At 45.7% G+C, this 22478-nt stretch overlaps 1 protein-coding gene across 1 annotated transcript in view; it reads left to right on the forward strand.

Annotated features, from left to right (window-relative positions):
* The window catches only part of LOC115463443 (caM kinase-like vesicle-associated protein), a 259850-nt gene that overhangs the window by 234882 nt on the left and 2490 nt on the right, over window positions 1-22478 (forward strand). Inside the window, exons 6-10 of the mRNA XM_030193938.1 lie at window positions 8754-8874; window positions 9496-9571; window positions 9880-10016; window positions 11188-11266; window positions 19918-20005. Of these exons, the coding sequence (XP_030049798.1) occupies window positions 8754-8874; window positions 9496-9571; window positions 9880-10016; window positions 11188-11266; window positions 19918-20005 (501 nt within the window). The remainder of the gene's footprint in view (window positions 1-8753; window positions 8875-9495; window positions 9572-9879; window positions 10017-11187; window positions 11267-19917; window positions 20006-22478) is intronic.

The raw sequence follows: 22478 nt of genomic DNA on the forward strand, positions 1-22478 counted from the left end.
ACCACAATGGCCCAAAAATTGCGAAGAGAGAAACACAGAAAGAACAATCCATTATTGCAGCCTGTGACCAAAATGGCTGCTGCCAACTGAAGAGAGGTACTGTAAAAGAGTGCGCCAAAATCACATCCGCAGTGGCCCAATGGTACTGTCTCAAAAACACAGGCAAATCCCCACACAGGCTGCTCAAAAAAGAAATAGTGTACCGCCGCAGATGCATTAACAAGAACATCACAAACCTGACAGAGGGGAAGAATGAAAGTTCATAATCATGATTTTGCTGGCCTTACAGGTACCCACAGGCCTTCTGACTCCAATCAGGTGGCTGAATCCAGGCACACCCTCTCTCCTCCAGAATGGCACATAAGCAGAAACCTCCTCTCTTCCAGCATTATTTTTTTTTCAAAATTCTATGAGGAGGAGGAGGAGGAAGGAAATGGCAGGACAGAGGGAAAAGCAGGGGGGGGGGGACCTGGCAACACCAGGTGTACCCCAAGTCAGGCATCTCTACTGGCCTAGACACTCCCAAGCTCAACTGAACCAGGGAACCTGGAACAGGAGCCACAGAAGCAGGAGAAACCAGGGGCATGTGAGAGACTGTCCACTGCCTGCTGGAGATGGAGAATACTGACTGACCAAGGAGCATACCATACTATATAGCAGACTTCAGTTTGGTACTCTCTATCTCCACCTGCTGGTAGATGGTCATAACCCACATGCCTCTGGATTTGTCTGTTGCTGATGACAAGGAAACGAGAGATATATCTTCTAACATTCTTCTCAAACAATTTTGGGTGGTACAGTAAGCAAAAAAAAATGGACTACAGATCCCAAGATGCAGTTTAAAAAGCTCATCTAAGTGCATTATAGTCTGGGCTTAGCAATTTTAGGGGATTGGAGGAAGCATACTTAGTTGGATCAATGGCTTCCTAACCGCAAGAACATACCAAGTGATATCAAATTTGAATACATCATCACCATGGAAACCAGAATGTGGAGTACCCCAAGGATCACCGCTCTCACCAACCCTTTTCAACCTAATGATGACACCCCTAGCCAAATCACTATCCAACCAAGGCCTTAATCCTTTCATCACGATCTACATCCCGTTCAAACATGATCTAACAGAAATCACAAATGAAATCAAACACAGCCTCCAAATAATGAATTCATGGGCAGATGCATTCCAACTAAAGCTCAACGCAGAAAAAACACAATGTCTCATCCTCTCATCACAATATAACAAGAACAAACCCACCACTATAAACACCCTTGACTGCACCCTTCCTGTTTTGGACAGCCTGAAAATTCTCGGAGTTACAATTGACCGAAATCTCACACTAGAAAGCCATGTGAAAAATACAACAAAGAAAATGTTCCATTCAATGTGGAAACTCAAAAGAGAACTTTCTATACTTGACTGCTTAATTTACTGTATAATTTACTCTATCATTTATGAACTTTAATGCAATACCACTTTGTATTTCTCATTCCGGAAATGGCGATCGCCATTACGGCATAATGTAAGCCACATTGAGCCTGCAAATAGGTGGGAAAATGTGGGATACAAATGCAACAAATAAATAAATAAATTGATAAAGGCTTGAAAAGGTTAAAATCTATCATGGACTGATTGCATGTGTTACAGCACCCTCTGCTGATCAGTAGAATGTAGTATAAAGGCTTAGCATCTTGGGCTAAATAATTCAGTTTACAGACACTTAAAAACAGGGGCAGTGAAACATCTTTGTGGTTGAAGGGGCCAAACAAACCAATTTCTGGACCTACCCTCAAGCTCTCTAGTTGGGCAAAATATGCCCATTCCATATGCTGAAAAAACATTCCAAGCTAAATATTAAAGAAGTAGGAAAAGCATATAGAGCGCATGGTTTGTAAATTTGTAGAAGGGATATGTGATGGTGCATGAGAGGTACAGGTAGGGGTAGGGCCTATGGGTGAGGGGTTGGGTGGGGGCAGAATTGAATGCCTCATGAACAGCTCTTTGTTTTTCAAGCCAGATCACCAACCCTGACTCTGGATCGAGCAACATTGATTGGGGTCCACATAGTTGGGCTCCTTCCTTTGGCTGCCTTGGTCGCAGCTTTTAGCACTCATTAAGCGGGCCCCTTTGGCAGTGTGCTTTCCACTTGACTTGGTATGCCATTCGGCAGAGATTTTTCCCTGATAGACAATATTTTAGCCAGCTGGCTGCACCGGGCTTTTCTGCTGGAGCAGAGGATTCCATATATAAATTTTGGGAGCGCCAGGGTCTCACACAGTTGGAACAAATTTGGGAAGAGGGGGAGTTGGAGATGTTTGTGGACCTTCAGGAAGATTATGGCCTGCCGCAGCATCACCAGTTCCATTATTGAAGGGTGCGGGATTATATCAGTCTCAGGGCTCGAGGGGACCTAGCCTTACAGGAGACAGCTTTGGAATGTGCACTTAGGAGTGAGGGTATCAGAGGCTGTGTGTCCCGTTTATATCTGGCATTATTTCTGTTTAAGTCTCCTGTCTTATGGTATACAGAACGCTGGGAATGAGACCTAGGAGTCAGCCATGATTTGAAGAGTTGGGAAAAGGTCTTTAGCTATTTATTAAAAGTGTCTGTCTCTAGTTCTGTGATAGAGAATGGTTATAAGCTATTATATCGATGGTACTACACCCCCCCCCCCCCCAGACTGGCAAAGCTGTATGGTCAGGGCAGGGTCCAGGCCATTGTTGGAGGGGTTTCATGGTTGGGGGGGATATGTTCCATATATGGTGGTCCTGCCCCAAAATTAAGGGTTATTGGATGGAATTACTCCACGCCCTTTGCCAATTCACTGGGGTGGATGCTACAGTGGAACACTGTCTTTTGCACTTTAGGCCACTAGGAGTTAAACCAGATGTACACAAGCTAGCTTCCCACTTTTTGGTAGCGGGAAAAATTGTGTTAGCGGCGGCCTAGAAAAGTCCTGCATCGCACCTCAGCTCTAGTTCCATCCCTGCCTGCTGCCAGCTCCAGCTTTGCCTGTTTCCAGCCCTAGTCCTGCTTGTCCCCAGCTCCAACCCGGCCTTGCCTGGTTTTTGTCTTAGTGCTTTGTCCTGGCCGGGTGGTTCGCCTGCCGCTAGCCAGTATCCAGCAGCGGTCCAAGGGCTCACCTTCTCTGAGGTTGTAACATCCTCTTCCCTACATGTGTCACTTTGCACTGACATTGTCATCTGCCACTTGGATGCCCAGTCTCCCAATCTAGTAAGGTCCTCTTGCAATTTGTCAGAATCCTCTTGTGATCTAACAACTGTGAATAATTGTATTTTGTCAGCAAATTTTATCACCTCATTCGTTATTCCTGTTTCCAGGTCATTTACAAATATGTTAAAAAGCAACTATCCCACATAGATCCCAGGGGAACCTCACTATTTACCCTTCTCCGTTGAGAATATTGCCCATTTAACCCTAATCTCTGTGTTTTTTAACCTTTTAACCAGTTCTTAATCCATAATAGGGCACTATCTCCTATCCCATATTTTTAAAATTTCCTCAGGAGTTGTTCATGAGGTACTTTGTCAATTGCCTTCTGAAAATCCAGATACATAATATTGCCCGGCTTATCTTTATCCACGTTTATTCACCCCTTCAAAGAAATGTAACAGATTGATGAGGCAAGATTTCCCTTGACTAAATACATGTTTGCTTTGTCTCATTAATCCATGCCTCTGTTTGTGTTCAGTAACTTGTTTTTTTTTTTTTACGATAGTCTCTATCATTTTGCCAGGCACCACTGTCAGGAACACAGGTCTGTAATTTCCTGATTCTAAAATGTATGTTAAATCTGATACCACTGGTATGTGACTTATGTTATAGTCTCTGGCGCTAGTCTGCTCATTTCAATGATGCTGTATGAGTTTTGTAATATATGACACTTATCCTCTTGGTAACTATATCATTACATTTATGATCATCTCTTGTATCCTTTTCCGAGTTAAGCATGTCTTAATAATCTGTTAATCACAATGATGTATTGTTATTATTGTGTGCAACCTGTTCTTGATAGAAGAGTTAATAAAGCATTGTAAACATAAAAAGGTCTGGCACAGTTGCTGGTATAAGTGCCATTCTAGCCTTCAGATTAGATTTGTACAATCGAACCTCAAAAGCTGCAATATCTGGCATGCACTTCCAGTATCTCTATATCACTTTTCACACCAGCAATAAAGCCATATATTATATATTTCTTACCCTTTGGGGCCTGTGTTATGGTGAAACTCCTTATTTTTCTCCCTTTACCCCCCCTTCTCCCAGTGACAGGCTATCCATTTAGGCTACAGCACTCGGCCTTCCCCAGCGGGGTAGCTATTACAATGTATATAGTGTAAAGCTTCCAAGGCTGCGGGAGTGTGATTCCACCGAGCGGATTGGTGCTGGGGGCCTGGTCTTGTATAGTCTCTTGTCTCTCTCTAACAGCAGTGCCCCCCCCCCCCAAGAGCTGCTACTCCATATAAGCCACCAGGTAAAGAAAATACTGGACTCCACCAGGCTAAGAAAAATTTATTGTATACTCAGCAATCCATAAGGTAGTGGAAATGTCTTGTAATCCATAAAGTAAAGAAGATATATTATCCACAGGGTAAAGGAAATACATTGTAGTCCATGAAGAGGATATATTATCCACAAGGTAAAGAAAATATATTGTAATCCTCCCAGCCCAAGCCCCCCCCCCCCCCCCACCCCGGTCACCAGTCTGAAGTATTCAGGAGCCTGCCCTTCCTTCAAGACAAACACTCCTCACGGCCTCTGGCTGGAACATATGCGCCCCCAACCCTTCCTATGGGTTAACCACCTCCTTCCCTCTCTCAGTAACCCCTTAAACCAGACTTTTACCTGCCTTTTAAACTCTCTCCCTGTGGTTTTAGCAAGAGCAGAGACATCCTCTTTCCTCTTGCCACTCCATGGGTTCCACTAACCCTCTCTCCCCAGCTGTTCCTTATTCTCCTGATTAGCCCAGGCTGGAGCCTCCTCCCTTCCCCTGGCTTTCCAGGCTGGGTGTTGCGAACTCCCCTCACCTGTCCTTCCTTGAGCTGCCTCTGGGAGTTGCTGGGAATGATAGTCTCTAATGCTAGTGTGGGAGTCTCCCGGGGCTGCTGGGTCTTGTAGTCTTTACCCTTCCTTCCCCCCTTCAGGTAAAGGGCTCTCCGGCTTATCTGGGGTGCCTCGCTCTCCCTCTCAATTTAAAATTGCATGCCAAGTTCATAAAAGTATTGGAAGAAATCGATTATGGTGGGACAATTGCTACCACCTGGGGGTGCTAGAGGGCACTTGAGATGCTCGGAAAATTTGACACTTGATATACCTATTGTACGGAATTTGAAGTTGAAATCATTCATTTTCCTTCCAAGGTCCAAAGTTCCAGTTTCTATACGGACTATAGTTATAGTTTATTTTGGAAAGTTTTAAAATTTTACCTAACTGTATATTAGTAGTCTATTGTAATAATGTCAGTCATGTCCATCTAGGATATTCTACTACTACTACTACTTATCATTTCTAAAGTGCTACTAGATGTACGCAGCGCTGTACACTTGAACATGAAGAGACAGTCCCTGCTTGACAGAGCTTACAATCTAATTAGGACAGACAAACAGGACAAACAAGAGATAAGGGAATATTAAAGTGAGGATGATAAAATAAGGGTTCTGAACAAGTGAATAAGGGTTAGGAGTTAAAAGCAGCATCAAAAAGGTGGGCTTTTAGCCTAGATTTGAAGACGGCCAGAGATGGAGCTTGACGTACCAGCTCAGGAAGTTTATTCCAGGCATATGGTGCAGCTAGATAAAAGTAATGGAGTCGGGAGTTAACAGTGGAGAAGAGTGCAGATAAGAGAGATTTACCCAATGAACAGAATTCCTGGGGAGGAGTGTAGAAAGAGATAAGAGTGGAGAGGTACTGAGGAGCTGCAGAGTGAATGCACTTGTAAGTCACTAAGAGGAGTTTGAATTGTATGCAGAAATGGATTGGGAGCCAATGAAGTGACTTGAGGAGATGGCTATTATGAACATAGCAACACTGGCGGAATATAAGTCGTGCAGCAGAATTTTGAACAGATTGAAGGGTAGAGAGATGGCTTAGTGAGAAGCAAGTTGAAATAGTCCAAGCAAGAGGTGATAAGAGTGTGGATAAGGGTTCTGGTAATGTGCTGAGAAAGGAAAGGATGAATTTTGGTGATATTATAGAGAAAGAAACAACAGGTTTTAGCAGTCTGTTGAATATATGCAGAGAAGGAGAGAGTGGAATCAAAGATGACCCCAAGATTATGAGCTGATGAGACGGGGAGGATGAGAGTGTTATCCACAGAGATAGAGAATGGGGGAAGAGGAGAGGTTGGTTTAGAGGAAAAGATAAGAAGCTCAGTCTTGGTCATGTTCAGTTTCAGATGGCGGTGAGACATCCAGGCAGCAATGTCAGACAGGCAGGCTGATACTTTGGCCTGGATTCCTGCTGAAATTTCTGGTGTGGAGAGTCATCAGCATAAAGGTGATACTGAAAACCATGGGATGAGATCAGAGTACCAAGGGAAGAAGTATAGATGGAGAAAAGAAGAGGTCCCAAAACAGAGCCCTGAGGTATACCAACTGATAGTGGGATAGAAGCAGAGGAAGATCCACCAGAGTATACACAAAAAGTACAATGGGAGCAATAAGAAGAAAACCAGGAAAGAATAGAGCCCTGAAATCCAAGTGAGGACAGCGTATCAAGGAGTAGGCGGTGATCAACAGTGTCAAAAGCAACAGATAGATAAATAAGGATGAGGATAGAATAGAGACCTTTGGAAATGGCCAGGAATAGGTTATTGGAGACTTTAGCAACTGCTGTTTCAATTGAATGAAGAGGGTGAAAGCCAGATTGAATTGGATCAAGAATAGCTTGAGATGAAAGAAAGCCAAGACAATGGTGGTGAACAACATGATCAAGTATCTTGGATAGGAAAGGGAGTAGGGACATGGAGGACAGGTAGGGTCTAAAGAAGGTTTTTTTGAGGAGTGGTGTTACTACGGCATGTTTGAAGGCATCAGGAACAACTGCACTGGAAAGTGAAAGATTGAGGATATGACAGACAGAAGGGATGACAGTAGGAGAGATAATGCTAAGTAGATAGGTGGGAATAGGATCAAAGGAACAGATAGTTAGTTTTGAGGAGGAAGGAAAATGTGCAGTTTCCTCTTTAGTGATTTCAGAAAAGGAAGAAAAGGAGGCAGGGGTTGCTGGAGGGTTGAGAGAATGGACTAAAGGAAGGAGAGGTGGGGGTGACTTGGTTGAGAATTCAAGTTTAATCTTGTGAACCTTATCATGAAAGTACTCAGCCAGAGCCTGGGGAGAAAGTGAAGGGGGGAGTTGCAGGTGAAGGCACTTTGAGAAGGGAGTTCAGTATGGCAAAGAGACATCGAGGGTTTGAGCCAAGATAATTTGTCAGCTGGATGTAGTAGTCCTGTTTGGCAAGTGAAAGAGCAGACTGGAAGGAGGTCAGCAAGAATTTGAAATGTATGAAGTCAGCATGGGCACGGGATTTCAGCCAAAGGCATTTGGCAGAGCGGGCACAGGAACGTTGGTAGCAGATTCTAGAGGTCAGCCAAGGCTGGGGTTTGGTACGCCTTACAGAATAGGGAATGGGAGGAGTGAGAGTATCCAGAGCAGAGTAGTAGTATAGGAAGAGACAGCCTGGATAACACAGTGGTTGAGAAGAGATTTGAAACATTGAAGGACAGAGTAGAAGAGTCAATAGCCTGAAGATTCCTAAATGTATTAGTTGAGAGTGGACGGGACTGGGGGGGGGGGAGGGTGTTTTAAGTGCGAAAGTTATCAGATGATGGTCAGAGAGGGGAAGAACTGAGGCACGGAAACTGGAGAGTGAGCAGTTGGCGAAGAAGATAAGATCAAGACAGTGGCCATTCTGGTGAGTGGGGTTAGTGGAGCACAGTTGAAGATTGAAAGAGGATGTTAAAGCGAGAAACTGAGAAGCATAACAGTCAGAGGGATCATTAGCATGAATGTTAAAATCCCCACAAATGAGGGAAGGAGAAGGAGGTTCAAGAAAGAAGGAAAGCCAGGAGTCAAATTCAGTGAGAAAGGAAGAAGAAGCTACACCACAGAGACAGGATGCACACAGGAAAGGCCTTGCCTGCCAGAGAGGCAGGTTTCAGTGCTCTCTATACCACATGTAGGAGGGGAAAGAGAGTGGCTCCTACAGTTGGGCAGCCCTGGGCATTTTGCCAGGCTCGCTCAGTGGTAGCTATGCCCCTGAACTGATACATGTAAAGCATGAATAGCTGAAATAATAATAGTGGAGGAGTAGCCTAATGGTTAGTGCAGCAGCCTGGGAACCAGATTCACTTCCCACTGCAGCTCCTTGTGACTCTGAGCAAGCCACTTAACCCTCCACTGCCTCAGGTACCAAATAAGTACCAAATATGTAAACCACTTTGATTATAACCAGAAAAAAATTAAACTACTACTACTGGTAATCATTTCTATAGTGCAGCGCTGTACACATTATATGCACGTACTTTCTCTGTCCCTAGTGGGCTCACCATCTAAGTCTTTATATCTGGGGGCAATGGAGGGTTAAGTGACTTGCCCAGAGTCACAAGGAGCTGCAGTGGGAATCGACCTAGAATGTAAAGAAAGGAAAGAATAAAAAGCAAAGGAAGTAGCAGCAGTCGCTGAGGTCTGGGTTGCAGGCTAAAAATAGCTGGTCTCAGTCTTGCATTTTTCTCTACAGCTGGAGAACCTGATGTACTACACTCAGAACAATCACTCCAAAGTGGTGCTGCGAGACTTTTATCTGTCACGTTTCGACAGCGGCGAGATCACTGAGCCTTGCGGCACGCCTGAGTACCTTGGTGAGCAATGACTGGGAATGTGGAAGGAGAGGTGCATTCAGGGATTTCTTAACTTCCAAGTTTATTAAAGTCTTACTACCCCTCCCTATGGACTGCCTTCAGGACGGCTTACAATCCAAAATAGGAGAAAAGACAGAAATTCAAGCAGAGGGGACGAAACATGATACATAAAGGTTAAATGGGTAGAACTACAATATTAAGATGGGGGAACAAAAGGAGTGCTACAAATATTTCTAGGGCTCTTCTCAGAACATTCTAAAGGGCACTATGGGAGAATATGAAGCTGTGACTGTGTTTGCTAGAAGTTACTACTTTTTACAGAATGAAACACTCAGAAATTCTCTTTGATCCTCTGGAAGATAAATCGTGTTATTGGTGATTGCTATACATTTGTCTCTTTCTTCTTTTTCTTTCTACCTGCTTCCTTCTGTCTCACCTTCCTTCAATCTTCTTTCTTTTACCCATCTTTCCCTCCTTTTTTCATTTGCCATCTTATTCACCTCTCTTCCTTTCCTCACTTCTGATATCTTTCTTTCATCTGCCCTTCCTCTCTTCCCCTCTCTCACTCCATTCTTCTCTTTCTCTTCTGCTTCTTCTCCCTACCCCTCCTCTCTCTTGTAGCCCCTGAGGTGGTGGCCCGTCACAGATATGGCCGGCCTGTGGACTGCTGGGCCGTTGGAGTAATCACTTTTATCCTGTGAGTATAAAAGGTAGTAGACCCAATCAATATTTCCTGAGGCTGGTGATTAGATACCACACCATACCCCCATCTCTCCCTGTACTATACTGTCAATCACTCCTTTGTCTCATGACACCCTCCATAACCCCACTACCACCAGGGTTGTTTATGTTTATTTCACACTTGGTATACCGCCTTTCAGAGTGTGAATCAAGGCCATTTACAAAGCATAAAACAAAAGCCAAGGATAGGTTTTCCTCCTGCTCCCTCAATTTGCAGGGGCTCCCCTTGCTAACAGTGCTTTTCCTCCTCTGCATCCATCCCAGGCTCTCAGGAAACCCCCCTTTCTATGATGAAGATGAGGAAGAGAACAATGAGACCCACAACAGGAATATCTTCCGCAAAATCCTGGCCGGCGACTATGAGTTTGACTCCCCATACTGGGATGAGATCTCACCCTCAGGTAAGGGTTCACATTCACCTTCACTTTATTTGATATATCACCTATATAAAAATGGAAGTCTATGTTGTTTATACAGTACATATATATGTACAACAAATCATTACTACCTGAATCTGTCACTGATTCTGTGTGTGACCTCTCCCTATACTTCACATCTAAATCCTGGTTCTACCACTGATTCTGCAAGGGTCTGAAGACCAGATGCACAAAGCTTAATGAACCAGCAATGTGTTTTTTATATTGGTTGTAGCCGGTTAAGTGATCACGGAGTTCAGCGAGACATGCACAAAGGGGTTCTGCGGGCTCTTTTCCTATCACAGTAGCAGCTAACAATAATTGTATGCAAAGTTATTTTAATGAGCTAATTGCTATTCAGATGTGCATTCCGAGTGATGCACAGCTGTTTCCCTAGCGATGCACAAAGGACTACCTACCTTTAGGATGAAAGTTTTATAGGTGGTCAGGAGCTGTTGGTGCTGCTGTTTCCTTCCCATTACCACTGAAACAGCAGCTGCCTGGATGGCCAAGGAGAGCTGCAGCATCTCTAGAGCCCACCTTCCCCCACCCTGCTCACTAAGCATGCAGGCACATTTGCATCCCATTTCTTTTGAGCATCCTTTTCTATTTCCAACTCGGTAATTTTTACCGAGGTGGAAATAGTGATCGGTGCTTTACCGGGACTTTGGTGCATCTGCCAATGAATCATTTCAGCCACTGTCCTAGTCCTCAGTCCCCTGGCTGACTCTGAGGTCATGCCCAACGTCAGTCCTGAGGTTGATTAACTCTCTACCTCTAAAAATTCTAGGTTCTGTAGTTTCCTGCCTTTTATACCAGGAGAAGTCAAATATCAGTCCTGCAACATATAGATAAGCATTACAAAACAATTAACGGTAAAAGTTACATACTTCCATCAGTCCACACAGGGATATACTATGTGACTCATTTTGTTACAACATCCCTGCTTAATAGATCTGACTCTCTACATGGGCGTATTTAAGGGACCTTAAGTGTCTTGTTCAAGGTTAGTTGTAGAAGGGTAGGTAGTACTTGTCAGATCCTGAAACTGTCTGAAACAGCCCTGCAAAGGTTCACAGCCCAGAGGGAGGTGAAGATGTGGAAAGTGAGGGTTCTCGATTCTCCTTTAACTAGCTTTTCTTTTTCCGTGCCACAGCGAAGGAACTTGTCTCTCGGCTCATGGAAGTGGACCAAGACCAGAGGATCACAGCCCAGGAGGCTCTGGGACACATATGGTGAGAGAGAGGGCCACTGAAAGGAAAGAGCACATGAGAAGGGTGGCATCCTGCACAGGAAGGACGGAGGATCAGGTCACCAGCAAGATGGCCAACACCTAATTGTGGATTGCAAAGTTTGGCTTTATATTTAGTTGTTCAGTGTTTCATTTATAAGATAAACTGAACAATATAATCTGTAATCTCTGATCCGTTATGGTTGTACTGCTCAGCTCAGGCGCCTGTTCTGTTCTTTAGACAGCCAGTAGAAGTGTAAGGCATGTAAGAGCTATGTCTGCTTGGAGTTTCCAGGTTTATTAGGATTTACTATCCCACCCATTTTAAAGACGTCTGAGCGGCTTACAGTCTAAAATATAGGGGGAGGGGTAACTAACGAAATGTAATTAAGGAAAGGAGGGTAGAACTACAATGCAAAATAGGAAAGAAAAAAAAGGGTATAAGGGAAGGGTTTGCCTGAATTATCTTATCAAACAGACCCACCTGCTGTGCACATAGGATGTAGGCAGGGGCGGACTGTCCATTCGGACAACCGGGCAGTGCTCGAGGTCTCAGAGGCTCTAGGGGGCCCAGAGGTTCTGCCTGGATGCCCGCCGCTCTCCCACCTAATACCCTCCTGCTGTGGCCACTACTGCAGTGGTGGCAAAAACAGAAAAAAAGATTGTGGGGCCGTACTGTTCCTGCTCACAGCTGCCGGTCCCACCTTCCTCTGACATAATTTCCTGTTCCGGGGCAGAGCCGGTCAGCCGCGAGTGGGAACAGTGCAGCCCCACAATATTTTTTTTTCTGTTTTTGCTGCCCCTGCTGAAACAGCAGCAGCAACAGTGGTGGGAGTGGGGAGAGCCTGGTGCGCCAGTGGTAGTGGGGGTGTCCGGTGATGGGGGGGGAGAGAGGTGTTGGGTCTTGGGGGGGCTGAAAAAAAGACAGACTGAGACACTGGATGAAGAGGGGAGGGGGATAGATGCTGGATGGAGAATGGAGTCAGGAGGGGAAACAGATGCCGGATGGAAGGGAGGAGAGATGGGACAGATGCTGGATGGAGGGAGGATAGATGCTGGATGAGAAGGAGAGAGGGGACAGATGTCAAATGGAAATGGGGAGAGGAGGGACAGACACTGGATGAAGGGGAGAGAGGGGACAGATGCCAAATGGAAGGGGGAGAGAGGATGCAGATGTTGAATGGAACTGGGGAGAGAGAGGGGCCTGAGCAGATGGAAGTGAGGAGAGAGAAGGGTCAGATGCTGGATGGAAAGGGGGAGACAGAGGGGGAAAGCACTGGATGCAAAGGAGGGAGAGGGGGCAGACACTGGATGCAAAGGAGGGAGAGAGGGGGCAGACACTGGATGCAAAGTGGGGAGAGAGGGGGCAGATGCTGGACAGAAAGAGGGGGGCAGACGCTGGACGGAAAGGGGGGAGAGAGGGGGCAGATGCTGGATGGAAAGGGGAGAGAGAGAGGGAGCAGATACTGGATGGAAAGGGGGAGAGAGAGGGAGCAGATGCTGGATGGAAAGGGGAGAGAGAGAGAGGGGCAGACGCTGGAGAGCAAAGAGATCAAGGAAAGAAGAAACAAGTACTGAGAGGGTTTATGTTGCTGTTACTGAAATTATATGAGAAACAAATATTTTTTTTGTATGTCAGGCTTTATGGAGATACTAGCCGTTGAGCCCGTAAAAACGGGCTAGTAAAGGAAAGGGGGGGAGTTGAAAGGCCCCTCCCCTCGGGGTCGCTGCCGCCGCCCCCCTCCCCCCAGAGTCCCCTCCACCACTCCTCCACTCGGGCCAGGTACCTGGCTTCACTATCCAAAACCGCCGGAACGCAGCACACAGCTCATCTGAGCTGCCGTCGGCCTTCCTTCTCTGCTTGTGTTCCGCCCTCGTGTGACGTAACGTCGGCGAGGGTGGGACACAGGCAGTTAAGGAAGGCCAACGGCAGCTCAGATGAGCTGCGTGCTGCATTCCGGCGGTTTGACTAGTGAAGCCAGGTACCCGGGCCGGGTGGAGGGTGGGTGGCGGCGGCGACTCCGGGTGGGTGGGGGGAGCGGTAGCGGCAACCCTGGGGGGGGGGGAGCGGTGGTGACGGTGGTTCCCTCACTCGCAGGTGCGCAGGTTCCCTCTCTGTCACGCCCCCGTCATCACGTATTGACGCAGGGGCAGGACAGAGAGTGTCTCTACTGCGCATTTGCGAGTGAGTACGCCTCTTGCCATTTATATGTTTGATGCCCTTGCTCTGCTCTACATCAGTTGTTGGGGGAAGGGCCAAGTGATTCTGTGGTTGCAGAATAAATGTTTGGGATTTAATAATGTATGGAGGAATCATATGTATGTTGAGGGACTATGGAGGAAGTTGTGGCTCAATGGAAACTGAAGAGTGTAAGCTGTTGTACTAAACCCCTCAGCCTTCAATGTAGCCTTAATGAAACATTGTTCCTTAATAGGTAACCAGTATAGTTTCTGAAGAAGAGTAAACATCTGGTCACTGTGTTTTAGATCATCTGAAGCCATTTCAAATATTTCACCAGAAGCTCTAAATACAAGGCATTACAATAATCTAGTATACTCATTAGAAGGATTGGTACCACCTTCTGTATTTCTGTCATATCGAGGGATGGTTTTAGTTTTCTAATAAGCCTCAACTTCAAGAACACTGCTCTGGTTACATTTGAAATATGTACCATCTTTTTCTATAACACCTAAAACTTTTACTGAGTCTGACAATTGTGTATCTTCATTACCAATCTTCATACAACCCTCTAGATCCTCAAAAAAAAAAAATTGCCAATCTCAGAAAGGTAGTTTTTGAAACATTCAGTTTTAATCTACTATTTTCCAACCATGTCTTTACCTCAAGACATATACAATTGTAACCTATTCACTTTTCAGCATGTGTCACCCTCCAGCAGACAACCAACTGGTTGTCCGTATAAATGTAGACAGACAAATTATGCTTCCTGCCCTAAAGGTTGAAGATATTAAACAGAAATGAGGATAGGGGGAACCCAGAGGGGACCCCCCTCCCCAAGTTCCAGAAATAAAGTTTGGATCAGTATACTCCATATCTAATCTGGAGGGTACGGTCTTTCATTAGAGAAGCTATCCATTTCGAACCCTGACCAGACAAACCTAATACAAAAGATCTGACTAGCAACACATTTACTTCTACCAAATCAAATGCTGCTCATAAATCCATTGGTAACAAGAGAAATGATATTTCTACCTAATGACTTATACATTTGATCCATCATGGCTACCAAGAGTGTTTCTGTTTCACTTCCTTGTCTAAAACCTGCCTGTGCTAAATCTGAAAAAATCGCTATCCTCTAAAAATTCTTCTAACTGATGCCTTATCTTGATGTCTGAGACAAGAAGACCACTGGAGTGGACAAAGAACAACGGTGTCCCATGAATAATCTCATGAGCAAGAAAGGAGTGGGAACCAGACCGGAGACGGTCAAAGTTCAAAATACAATTTATTGAAGACTCTACAAGGTACCCTGTTTCGACACTACCCAGTGCAATCAGACCATCTCTGGCAAGGACACCCATTCTTGGTTTCTCCAGTGTTTAGGGTCTGACCATAGACCTGCTAACTGTGTCCTCTGTCTTCGGATGAAGAAGCTGACCCAGCTTTCCAGAGAGGCTCAACACGAGATGATTTTTGGAGCCAGGTCTGATTCCTCGATGTCGGCATCGGCATAGAAGTTGACGTCGTCGGCGTGAACGTTAAGTGCTGTACTGGGATCGGGAACATCAGTCTACATGGCTGCTGCTAGACCTGTTGACACTGGGAGCAGTAGTGCATCGAGTGGGTCTCCACCTATCTCAACGCTGATCTCGAGGCGATGTGAGGAGTCGACATCGTCCTTGTCAGCAAAGAGCTTCTGCTGAAGGCCAAGAAGCATTGGCATCGATCGTCCTCAACACATGTTGCGTCAGGAGCTCCGGGATGTCGAGAGACTCGGCTCTCAAGAAGCTTCAGTGCTAGGAGGACTGCTTCTCCTCTATTCAGGAGGTGTTGTTTCGTCGGTCTCCAGCAGCCAGGTCCCAGCTCCATCTTGGCCTCGTCAGTTCTGCAGCCTGTCTCTGAGCCAGCCTTTCCCAGTGTCGGCCCTGAATGAGCGCGTCCGGGCATTGCTTCTCGAGCTGCTGGATGGCCTCTTGTAACGGTGTGCATCAGCATCAGGAATGCTTGCACCTATCCTGACACCCGTTGCAACTCCACTTGGCCCTCAGCCTGCAGTGCGGCCTCTGATGCCTGCGTGCTTGCAGCTCTGGTGTCGCCTGCCACCCAAGCTAGTACTCCCTCAACGTCAGTGGAGGAAGTTTCCCCGGAGTCCAAGCAGGAACTGACTCCTTGACACCCTTCTTGAGATCATGGTTCCTCTAAGTCTAGGCAAGCTCAGTCTCAGCCCCCCCATGAGGAGTTTTTGACTGACACCAATGAGGAGTGCTCATGGGAATTGGAGGAAGATCCATGGTACTTTTCGGAGGATGAGTCCAATGGCATTCCCTCTGTACCCTCCCCCTCCACTTGAAAGGAGAAAATATCCTCCAGAGAGCTTTTCTTTTCCTTCTTTTGTGAAGGAAATGGCTGAGGCCATTCCATTTCCTTTAGAGGTGAGGGACAAGCCCAGGGCCAAGATGCTCGAGGTCCTGGACTACGAGTCTCCATCTAGGGAGGCTGTGACTGTCGCTCTCCACGAGGTACTCCAGGAGGTTCTTGTTCGGAATTGGGAGTCCCCTTTGTCAGTCCCTGTCCTTCTCAAGAAGATAGACACTATGTAGCAGATCCACAGCACACCTGGATTTGATAAGCTCCAGTTGCCTCATCATTCCATGGTGGTGGAATCCACCCTCAAAAGAGCCAGGTGTTCTAGAGACTATGCTTCTGTGCCCCCAGGCAGAGAAGCTAGGACCTTGGACTGTTTGGGGAGGAAGATGTTTTGGGCCTCTATGCTCGTGTCCCATATACAATCTTACCAGCTCTTCATGAGCGTGTACTTGTTGAATTCAGTGTGCACGTTGCTAAACTTGGCTGACTCTCTCCCACCAGAGCAGGCCAAGTCGGTACGCCAGTTGGCCAAGCTACAGAAGGCGTGTTGTAACTTCTTGGCCAGGGGCACCTACGACACTTTTGATGTGGCATCCAGGATCTCTGCCCAAAGTATAGCAAAGTGCAGACTCTCATGGCTGCATGTTTCTGACTTGGAACCGGCGGTTCAGAAGAGGTTGGCAGATGCCCCATGCTTGGGGGAGGACCTTTTTGGAGAGAAGGTTGAGGAGGTTGCTGACCAAATCAAGAAACATACTGATACCGTCTCTTCTCTCTACAACCGGGTACCTTTGCTTCAGCCTCCTCATCTAAGAGGTCTTTTGGCATGTCAAGGAGAGGTGCCTACTACTCTCAGAGGCATAGGTACGCCACCTCCTCTTGCAGGCTCAACCCCAGTGCTCTGGTTCCCATCAACAGAATGCACTTAAGTCCCCTGCTGCTCCCAAATCAAAGTAAGGGACGAGGTTTTGACTGGCTCCAGCACAGCATAGCCAGTGCCAGTGTCCGATCCGAATGACTTGCTGGTCGGGGGGAGGCTGAAGTTTTTCTACAAAAGGTGACCCCTTATAACCTCTGGACCATTGGTTCTCCAAATAGTCCATCTTGGATATGCCCTAAATTTATTTATTTATTTATTTATTTGTAGCATTTGTATCCCACATTTTCCCACCAATTTGCAGGCTCAATGTGGCTTACATTTGCCGGAATGGCGGTTGCCATTTCCGTGTAACAGGATTACAAATGGTATTGCATTAGGGTGCATACATACGTCGAGACATACAAGGAACATGATTTAAATGGGATAGCTCATGGTGTAAGTAAATACTATTGCAGACATACATGATAAGGAAAAATACATTAAAGTGATGTAATAATATCTCTAAGTAATAGATTAGATTGTACCATACATTACATCGTTGACTATAGGGAGACCCTATTCGACATACAGTTTAGAGTGGTAATGCTTGATCGTTAGTATCATAGAGATTAGGCAGTCGAGCGATAAAAGTTCATCTTGTATAGATCAAGTATAATATTAATATTTGGTATTTAGATGGATGTTTATGGTATGCCTTCTTGAAAAGGGTCCGTTTTCAGTAGCCTTCGGAAGATGGTTAGGTCTTGTGTTGTTTTTATGGCCTTCGGTAGTGCATTCCATATCTGTGTGCATATGTATGAGAAACTAGTCACGTATATGGACCTCCAAATTGCCCACCGAGATGGATGCATCTCTCCTGGGTTGGGGGAGCTCATGTAGATCGGCTTCACACTCAAGGTGCTTGGTCCACTCAGGAAACAGATCTCCAGATCAACTGGATCTTCAGACGATCTGGAGTGCTCTAAACACTTTAGAGATCAGCTGTCTTGCCAAATTGTACTCATTCAAACAGACAATCAGGTTGCTATGTATTATACCAACAAGCAGAGGGGCACCAGATTGCACCCTCTATGTCAGGAGGCTGTCTAGATGTGGCATTGGGCATGCTGGCATGGAATGTACCTTTGAGCCACTTATCTGGTGGGCAAAAACAACAGCCTGACAGACTGAGCAGGGTTATGCAACCGCGCAAGTGGTCTCTCAATATGGGCGTTGCCCGAGAGATCTTCTGAGTGTTGGTCACCCCCTTGGAGGATCTCTTTGCCACTCACATGAATCACAAAGTTCCTCAGTTCTGTTCCAGGCTTCAGGCCCACGACAGACTAGCATCGGATGCCTTCTTCCTTTGGGGGACAGGTCTTCTGAATGCTTATCTTCCCATTCCTGTTGTGGGGAAGATTTGCTGAAACTCAGCAAGACCACGGAACCATGATTCTAATCGCACCTTACTGGACTGAGCAGATCTGGTTCCCTTTTCTTCTGGAGTTATCCTCCGAAGAACTGTGGAGATTGGGAGTGTGTTCCGACCCTCATCGCGTAGAACCAGGGATCTCTTCTGCATTCCAACCTTCAGTCTCTTGGCCCTCACAGCCTGGATGTTGAGAGCCTAGAATTTGTTTCCTTTGGTCTTTCAGAGGGTGTCTCCTGGGTCTTGCTAGCTTCCAGGAAAGATTCCACTAAGAGGTGTTACTCTTTTAAATGGAGGAGGTTTACTGTCTGGTGTGAGGGCAAGGCCCTAGATCCTATTTCCTGCCCTACACGGACCCTGCTTAAATACCTTCTACACCTATCTGAGTCTGTTCTCAAGAATAACTCCATAAGGGTTCACCTCAGTGCAATTAGTGCTTATCATCAACGTTTAGAGAGTAAGCCCATCTCTGGACAGCAGGCATTGGCCTATTACATGGAGCAGACTAGGGCCCACAGTCTGCCTGAAATAAATGTTGGCTTCCTCTGAACAGTGTCACTCACCTCAAACTCCAGCATCACTCACATCCGCTTTCACAGAATGGATAGTTGAACAAACTTCTTACTTGTTCTTATGGTGCCTTTATCCTACTTACTCAGTTGATACAAGCCTTTGGGGCAAAGATTAAGTCCTGTGTTCCTCTGTCTCTCTCTGAGTGGTAATAAAGTTACTGTGCTCTTATCCCTTTAGTGTTATCTCTAGCTCTCCTTTGCTGTTCTGTACTCTCCTAGTGTTGTAGTTTGTCTTATTGAATAGATTAATGAACATTAATCCTTGCTGCTGAAGATGTCCGTACTTACCAGCTCCACTGCTTCTATCTAACCAGATCCCAGACTGTCCATCAGCAGCTTCAGTCTCTATAGCTCTGCCTGACAGAGGGATAGGATAAGGTCTCCCCAATGACCAAATCTGATTTTCCTTCTGGGCACTCTGTGCCTCAGGAGACAGCTGTAGATCAGACTGGCAACCCCAGATCAGTTCAGTTCATGTGGGAACACACTTCTGTCCTCCTTTATGCACCAGAGGAGAGCTGTGGACCAGGCTGGCAACTTCTGTGCCTTCCCCTTTCCTTTTCCCCTTTTCCTTGGTCTCTAGAGCAGGGAGCCAGGACTCACATGAGCCCCAAGATGGGGCTACCCACCTATTGCTGTCTTATATCTGCTTTCTGGATCACCGTCATGGAGGAAGAGATAAGGCTCCTCCTTTAACTCAGTGTTTTATACTACCCTCCAAAGCTTAAACCCCATTGGGCTCACTTCTCAGAACAGACCTCCTCCTTTCAAATTTGAATTTGAATTGACACCGACAGGGGCCCAGAATGTTCTTCCGCTACTGCATAGGAAAGAGCAGTTTGTCAGCCAGCTACAATAGTTACAGATTAAGGTTACCATTGTGAACCAGGCTCGTCATATATAACATTCATTTTACAGCAGTCAACACCCCTCTGTGGTCCTCAAGCTTGGAAAGTGAGGGTTATCTGATTATAGTATGTGAAAAAGTTAGCAACTCTAGTCATTAGGGATATCTACAGATCCAGGGCTTAGAGTTTAAAATAAATAAATAAATACAGAGAAACAATAAGGTTTTACATACTGTAGGCTCTACTAACTCTCTGTTCCAGTGAGAAAGGAGGTGACAAGGAGAAGCACTTCCCAGTGGCTGACACGGTTGCAGCAGAATATTGCTCTGCCATCACTGCTTCCTACTCTTTTGCGTGCAGCTTGCTGATTTCACATCTCTTTTTCTTCTCTCCTCCAGGATCTGCGGCAATGCAGCATCTGAAAAGAATCTCAAAGAAGGAGTGTGTGCCCGCATCGAGAAGAACTTTGCCAAAGCCAAGTGGAGGGTATGAGGCGCCTGTGTAGGAGAGAAAAGGGTGGCAGTGGTAGGGGCTAGGAGGCTCGCATGGTGGAGTTAAACCACCACTTAGCAACATAGGGCCCAATATTCAAAAGATTTATGCTTCTAACTTTGAGAGTTATGCTTCTAAATTGGCCTTTTTGAAAATTATTAGGGCTGAGTGCTTAAATTTGTACTCAAAGGGGTCGATATTCAAAAGGGTTTAAACCCTCTTGCCTTGTTAAACCCTGCTGAGCTGGCCATTTCTGGATATCCAGGCAGCATAACGGGATAAAGCCACAGAATATATCCTCTGACTGGCCGAAGCCTAACAGTTAGGTAAGGAGCAGATCAGGGGTGGAGCCAGCTCTTAACTGGTTAGCGGCAATATTCAGTCCACTAATCAGTTAAGTGACAACTGAAAGGTTAGTTTCCAGGTTGCCATATTAACCCAGATATTCAATGCTGGAGGCCAGACGTGCCCCGGCCACGTACTGCCACAGGCTGAATATCGATCCCAAATTTCACTAAACTAAATTTAGGAGCATAAAAAATGAATGGCAACAGGGGCAGATTAAGGATGAGGAAACAAAGCTAAGAGCATTGCTGTTGATTCTTAGCACTAGACTCATAAATTAGCCTTATATATCCGGAAAAAATGAATGGTAGGGCCTACATTTATTAACATAGGAGGTAATATTCAGCCCGAGCTAACTCGGGATCTTCAATGCCAGGGCATGCACGGCTCCTGGCATTGAATATCTGGGTATGTGCGTTGACCTGGAAGTTAACCAGGCACTAGCCAATATTTTGATTAGCTTTGTTAATTGCTTAAGCCAGTGATCGGATCTATTTTGTGGTATATCAAGTGTGTAAAATAAATAAATAAAATAAAATAAATATTCAGACCCGTGCCCAGTTAACATGGTGCATAAAGTTAGAACAGCATTTTTGTTGTCCTAACTTTGGGCCCCTTTTACAAAGCGGTGGTAAGCCCAGCGTGGGCTTACCGCTCGCTAAACAACAGCCTGGCGGTACGTCTCACCCCCAGCACGCCATCGTATCCAGCGCTACAAAAATATATATATTTTTGCAGTGGTAGTGTGTACCCGGCGGTAATTGGACAGTGCCGCTCGCTGCCTCATTACCAAGGTAGCCCTTATCGCCACCTGAATGGGTGGCGGTAAGGACTCCCTCCCCCATGAAATGGCCGTGCAGCAAGTGCTTTACTTGACACATGACCATTTCCTGCTGAAAAGAAAGACCTACCCTTTTACCTGCTGTGGTAAAAGGGGGCCTGTGCGCGCATCAAAAATATGTGCCAATGCCAGCGCAGGCCCCCTTTTGCCGCAGCTTGGTAAAAGGGGCCCATTACGTACTTAACTTAGGGGATCTTTTACAAAGGTTTTAGTGTATACTAATGATTAGCACATGCTAAACGCTAGAAATGCCCATAGAAATATTTGGGCGTCTCTAACATTTACCACATGCTTATTTATAGCACACACTAAAAACTTTAGCGCACCTTTGTAAAAGGACCCTTTAGCCAGTTAGCAGACTGAATGTCATCACTAACTGGATAAGTTGTGGCTCCTCTCAAATTCCTCCCCTGGACCACCCCTAAGTTTGCCTCCTTGTAGGGCACAAATTTATAAGCCTAAAATTAGGAACCCAGCTTTTTAAAAACATTAGGTCCATAGTAAATGACAGCAGTTAAAAGACCAAAATGGCTCATTTAATCTGTTCAATTCTCATATGCACCCCAACACCAGTTGCTCCCTTCCTCATACCTTTTTCCTGTTTTCTCACCAGCTTGTCTGCCTCTATTCTCTAATTGCTTCCAGACTTAATTACTGTAATATTATCTGTGCCAGTCACAGTTCTGTGCTGTTTAGACTTCAGTCTATTGAAAACATTGCAGTCAAAGACTTTTTCACATATATGATCATTTGACCACATTGCTTTCCTTTTAATTTGCTTTCACTGGCTTACTGTTTTCTACAGTGGCCAACACAAAATCCTAACTGTAGCACATGAAGCTCTTTCTAACAGAACCCCCTGTTACCTGGCTTCACTGTTTACACCATATACCCCATCCAGGACCCTTCAATCTCTTCTGGATCACCATCTTTCTATTCTTGCAGTCTACCAAACCCATCTGGAATCCTTGGATAGAGTGCTTTCTTTTGTATTTCTCCTTACACTCTACAGCACGCTCTGCCATGCCCCTCCACTTTGACTCTTGCTATAAGAAATTTAAGTCTGGTCTGAAAGCCTACCTTTTTCCCCAAACCTTTGGAGGTCTCTGGAATGGTAGGTGCCCTTTAGGTACCAGTCCTTGCACCCTCTGCCATCTTCCTTATAAGGTTCCTTCCACCCTCTCCTCTTATCATCTGTTCTTTTCTGTTTAATTTAAGGTATTCTCTTCCTCCTTTCATTTTCATTTTTATTTTATATGTATACTGCTTAGATTGTTCCCC

The sequence above is a fragment of the Microcaecilia unicolor genome, chromosome 2, assembly GCF_901765095.1.
Source record: "Microcaecilia unicolor chromosome 2, aMicUni1.1, whole genome shotgun sequence".
Lineage (NCBI taxonomy): Eukaryota > Metazoa > Chordata > Amphibia > Gymnophiona > Siphonopidae > Microcaecilia > Microcaecilia unicolor.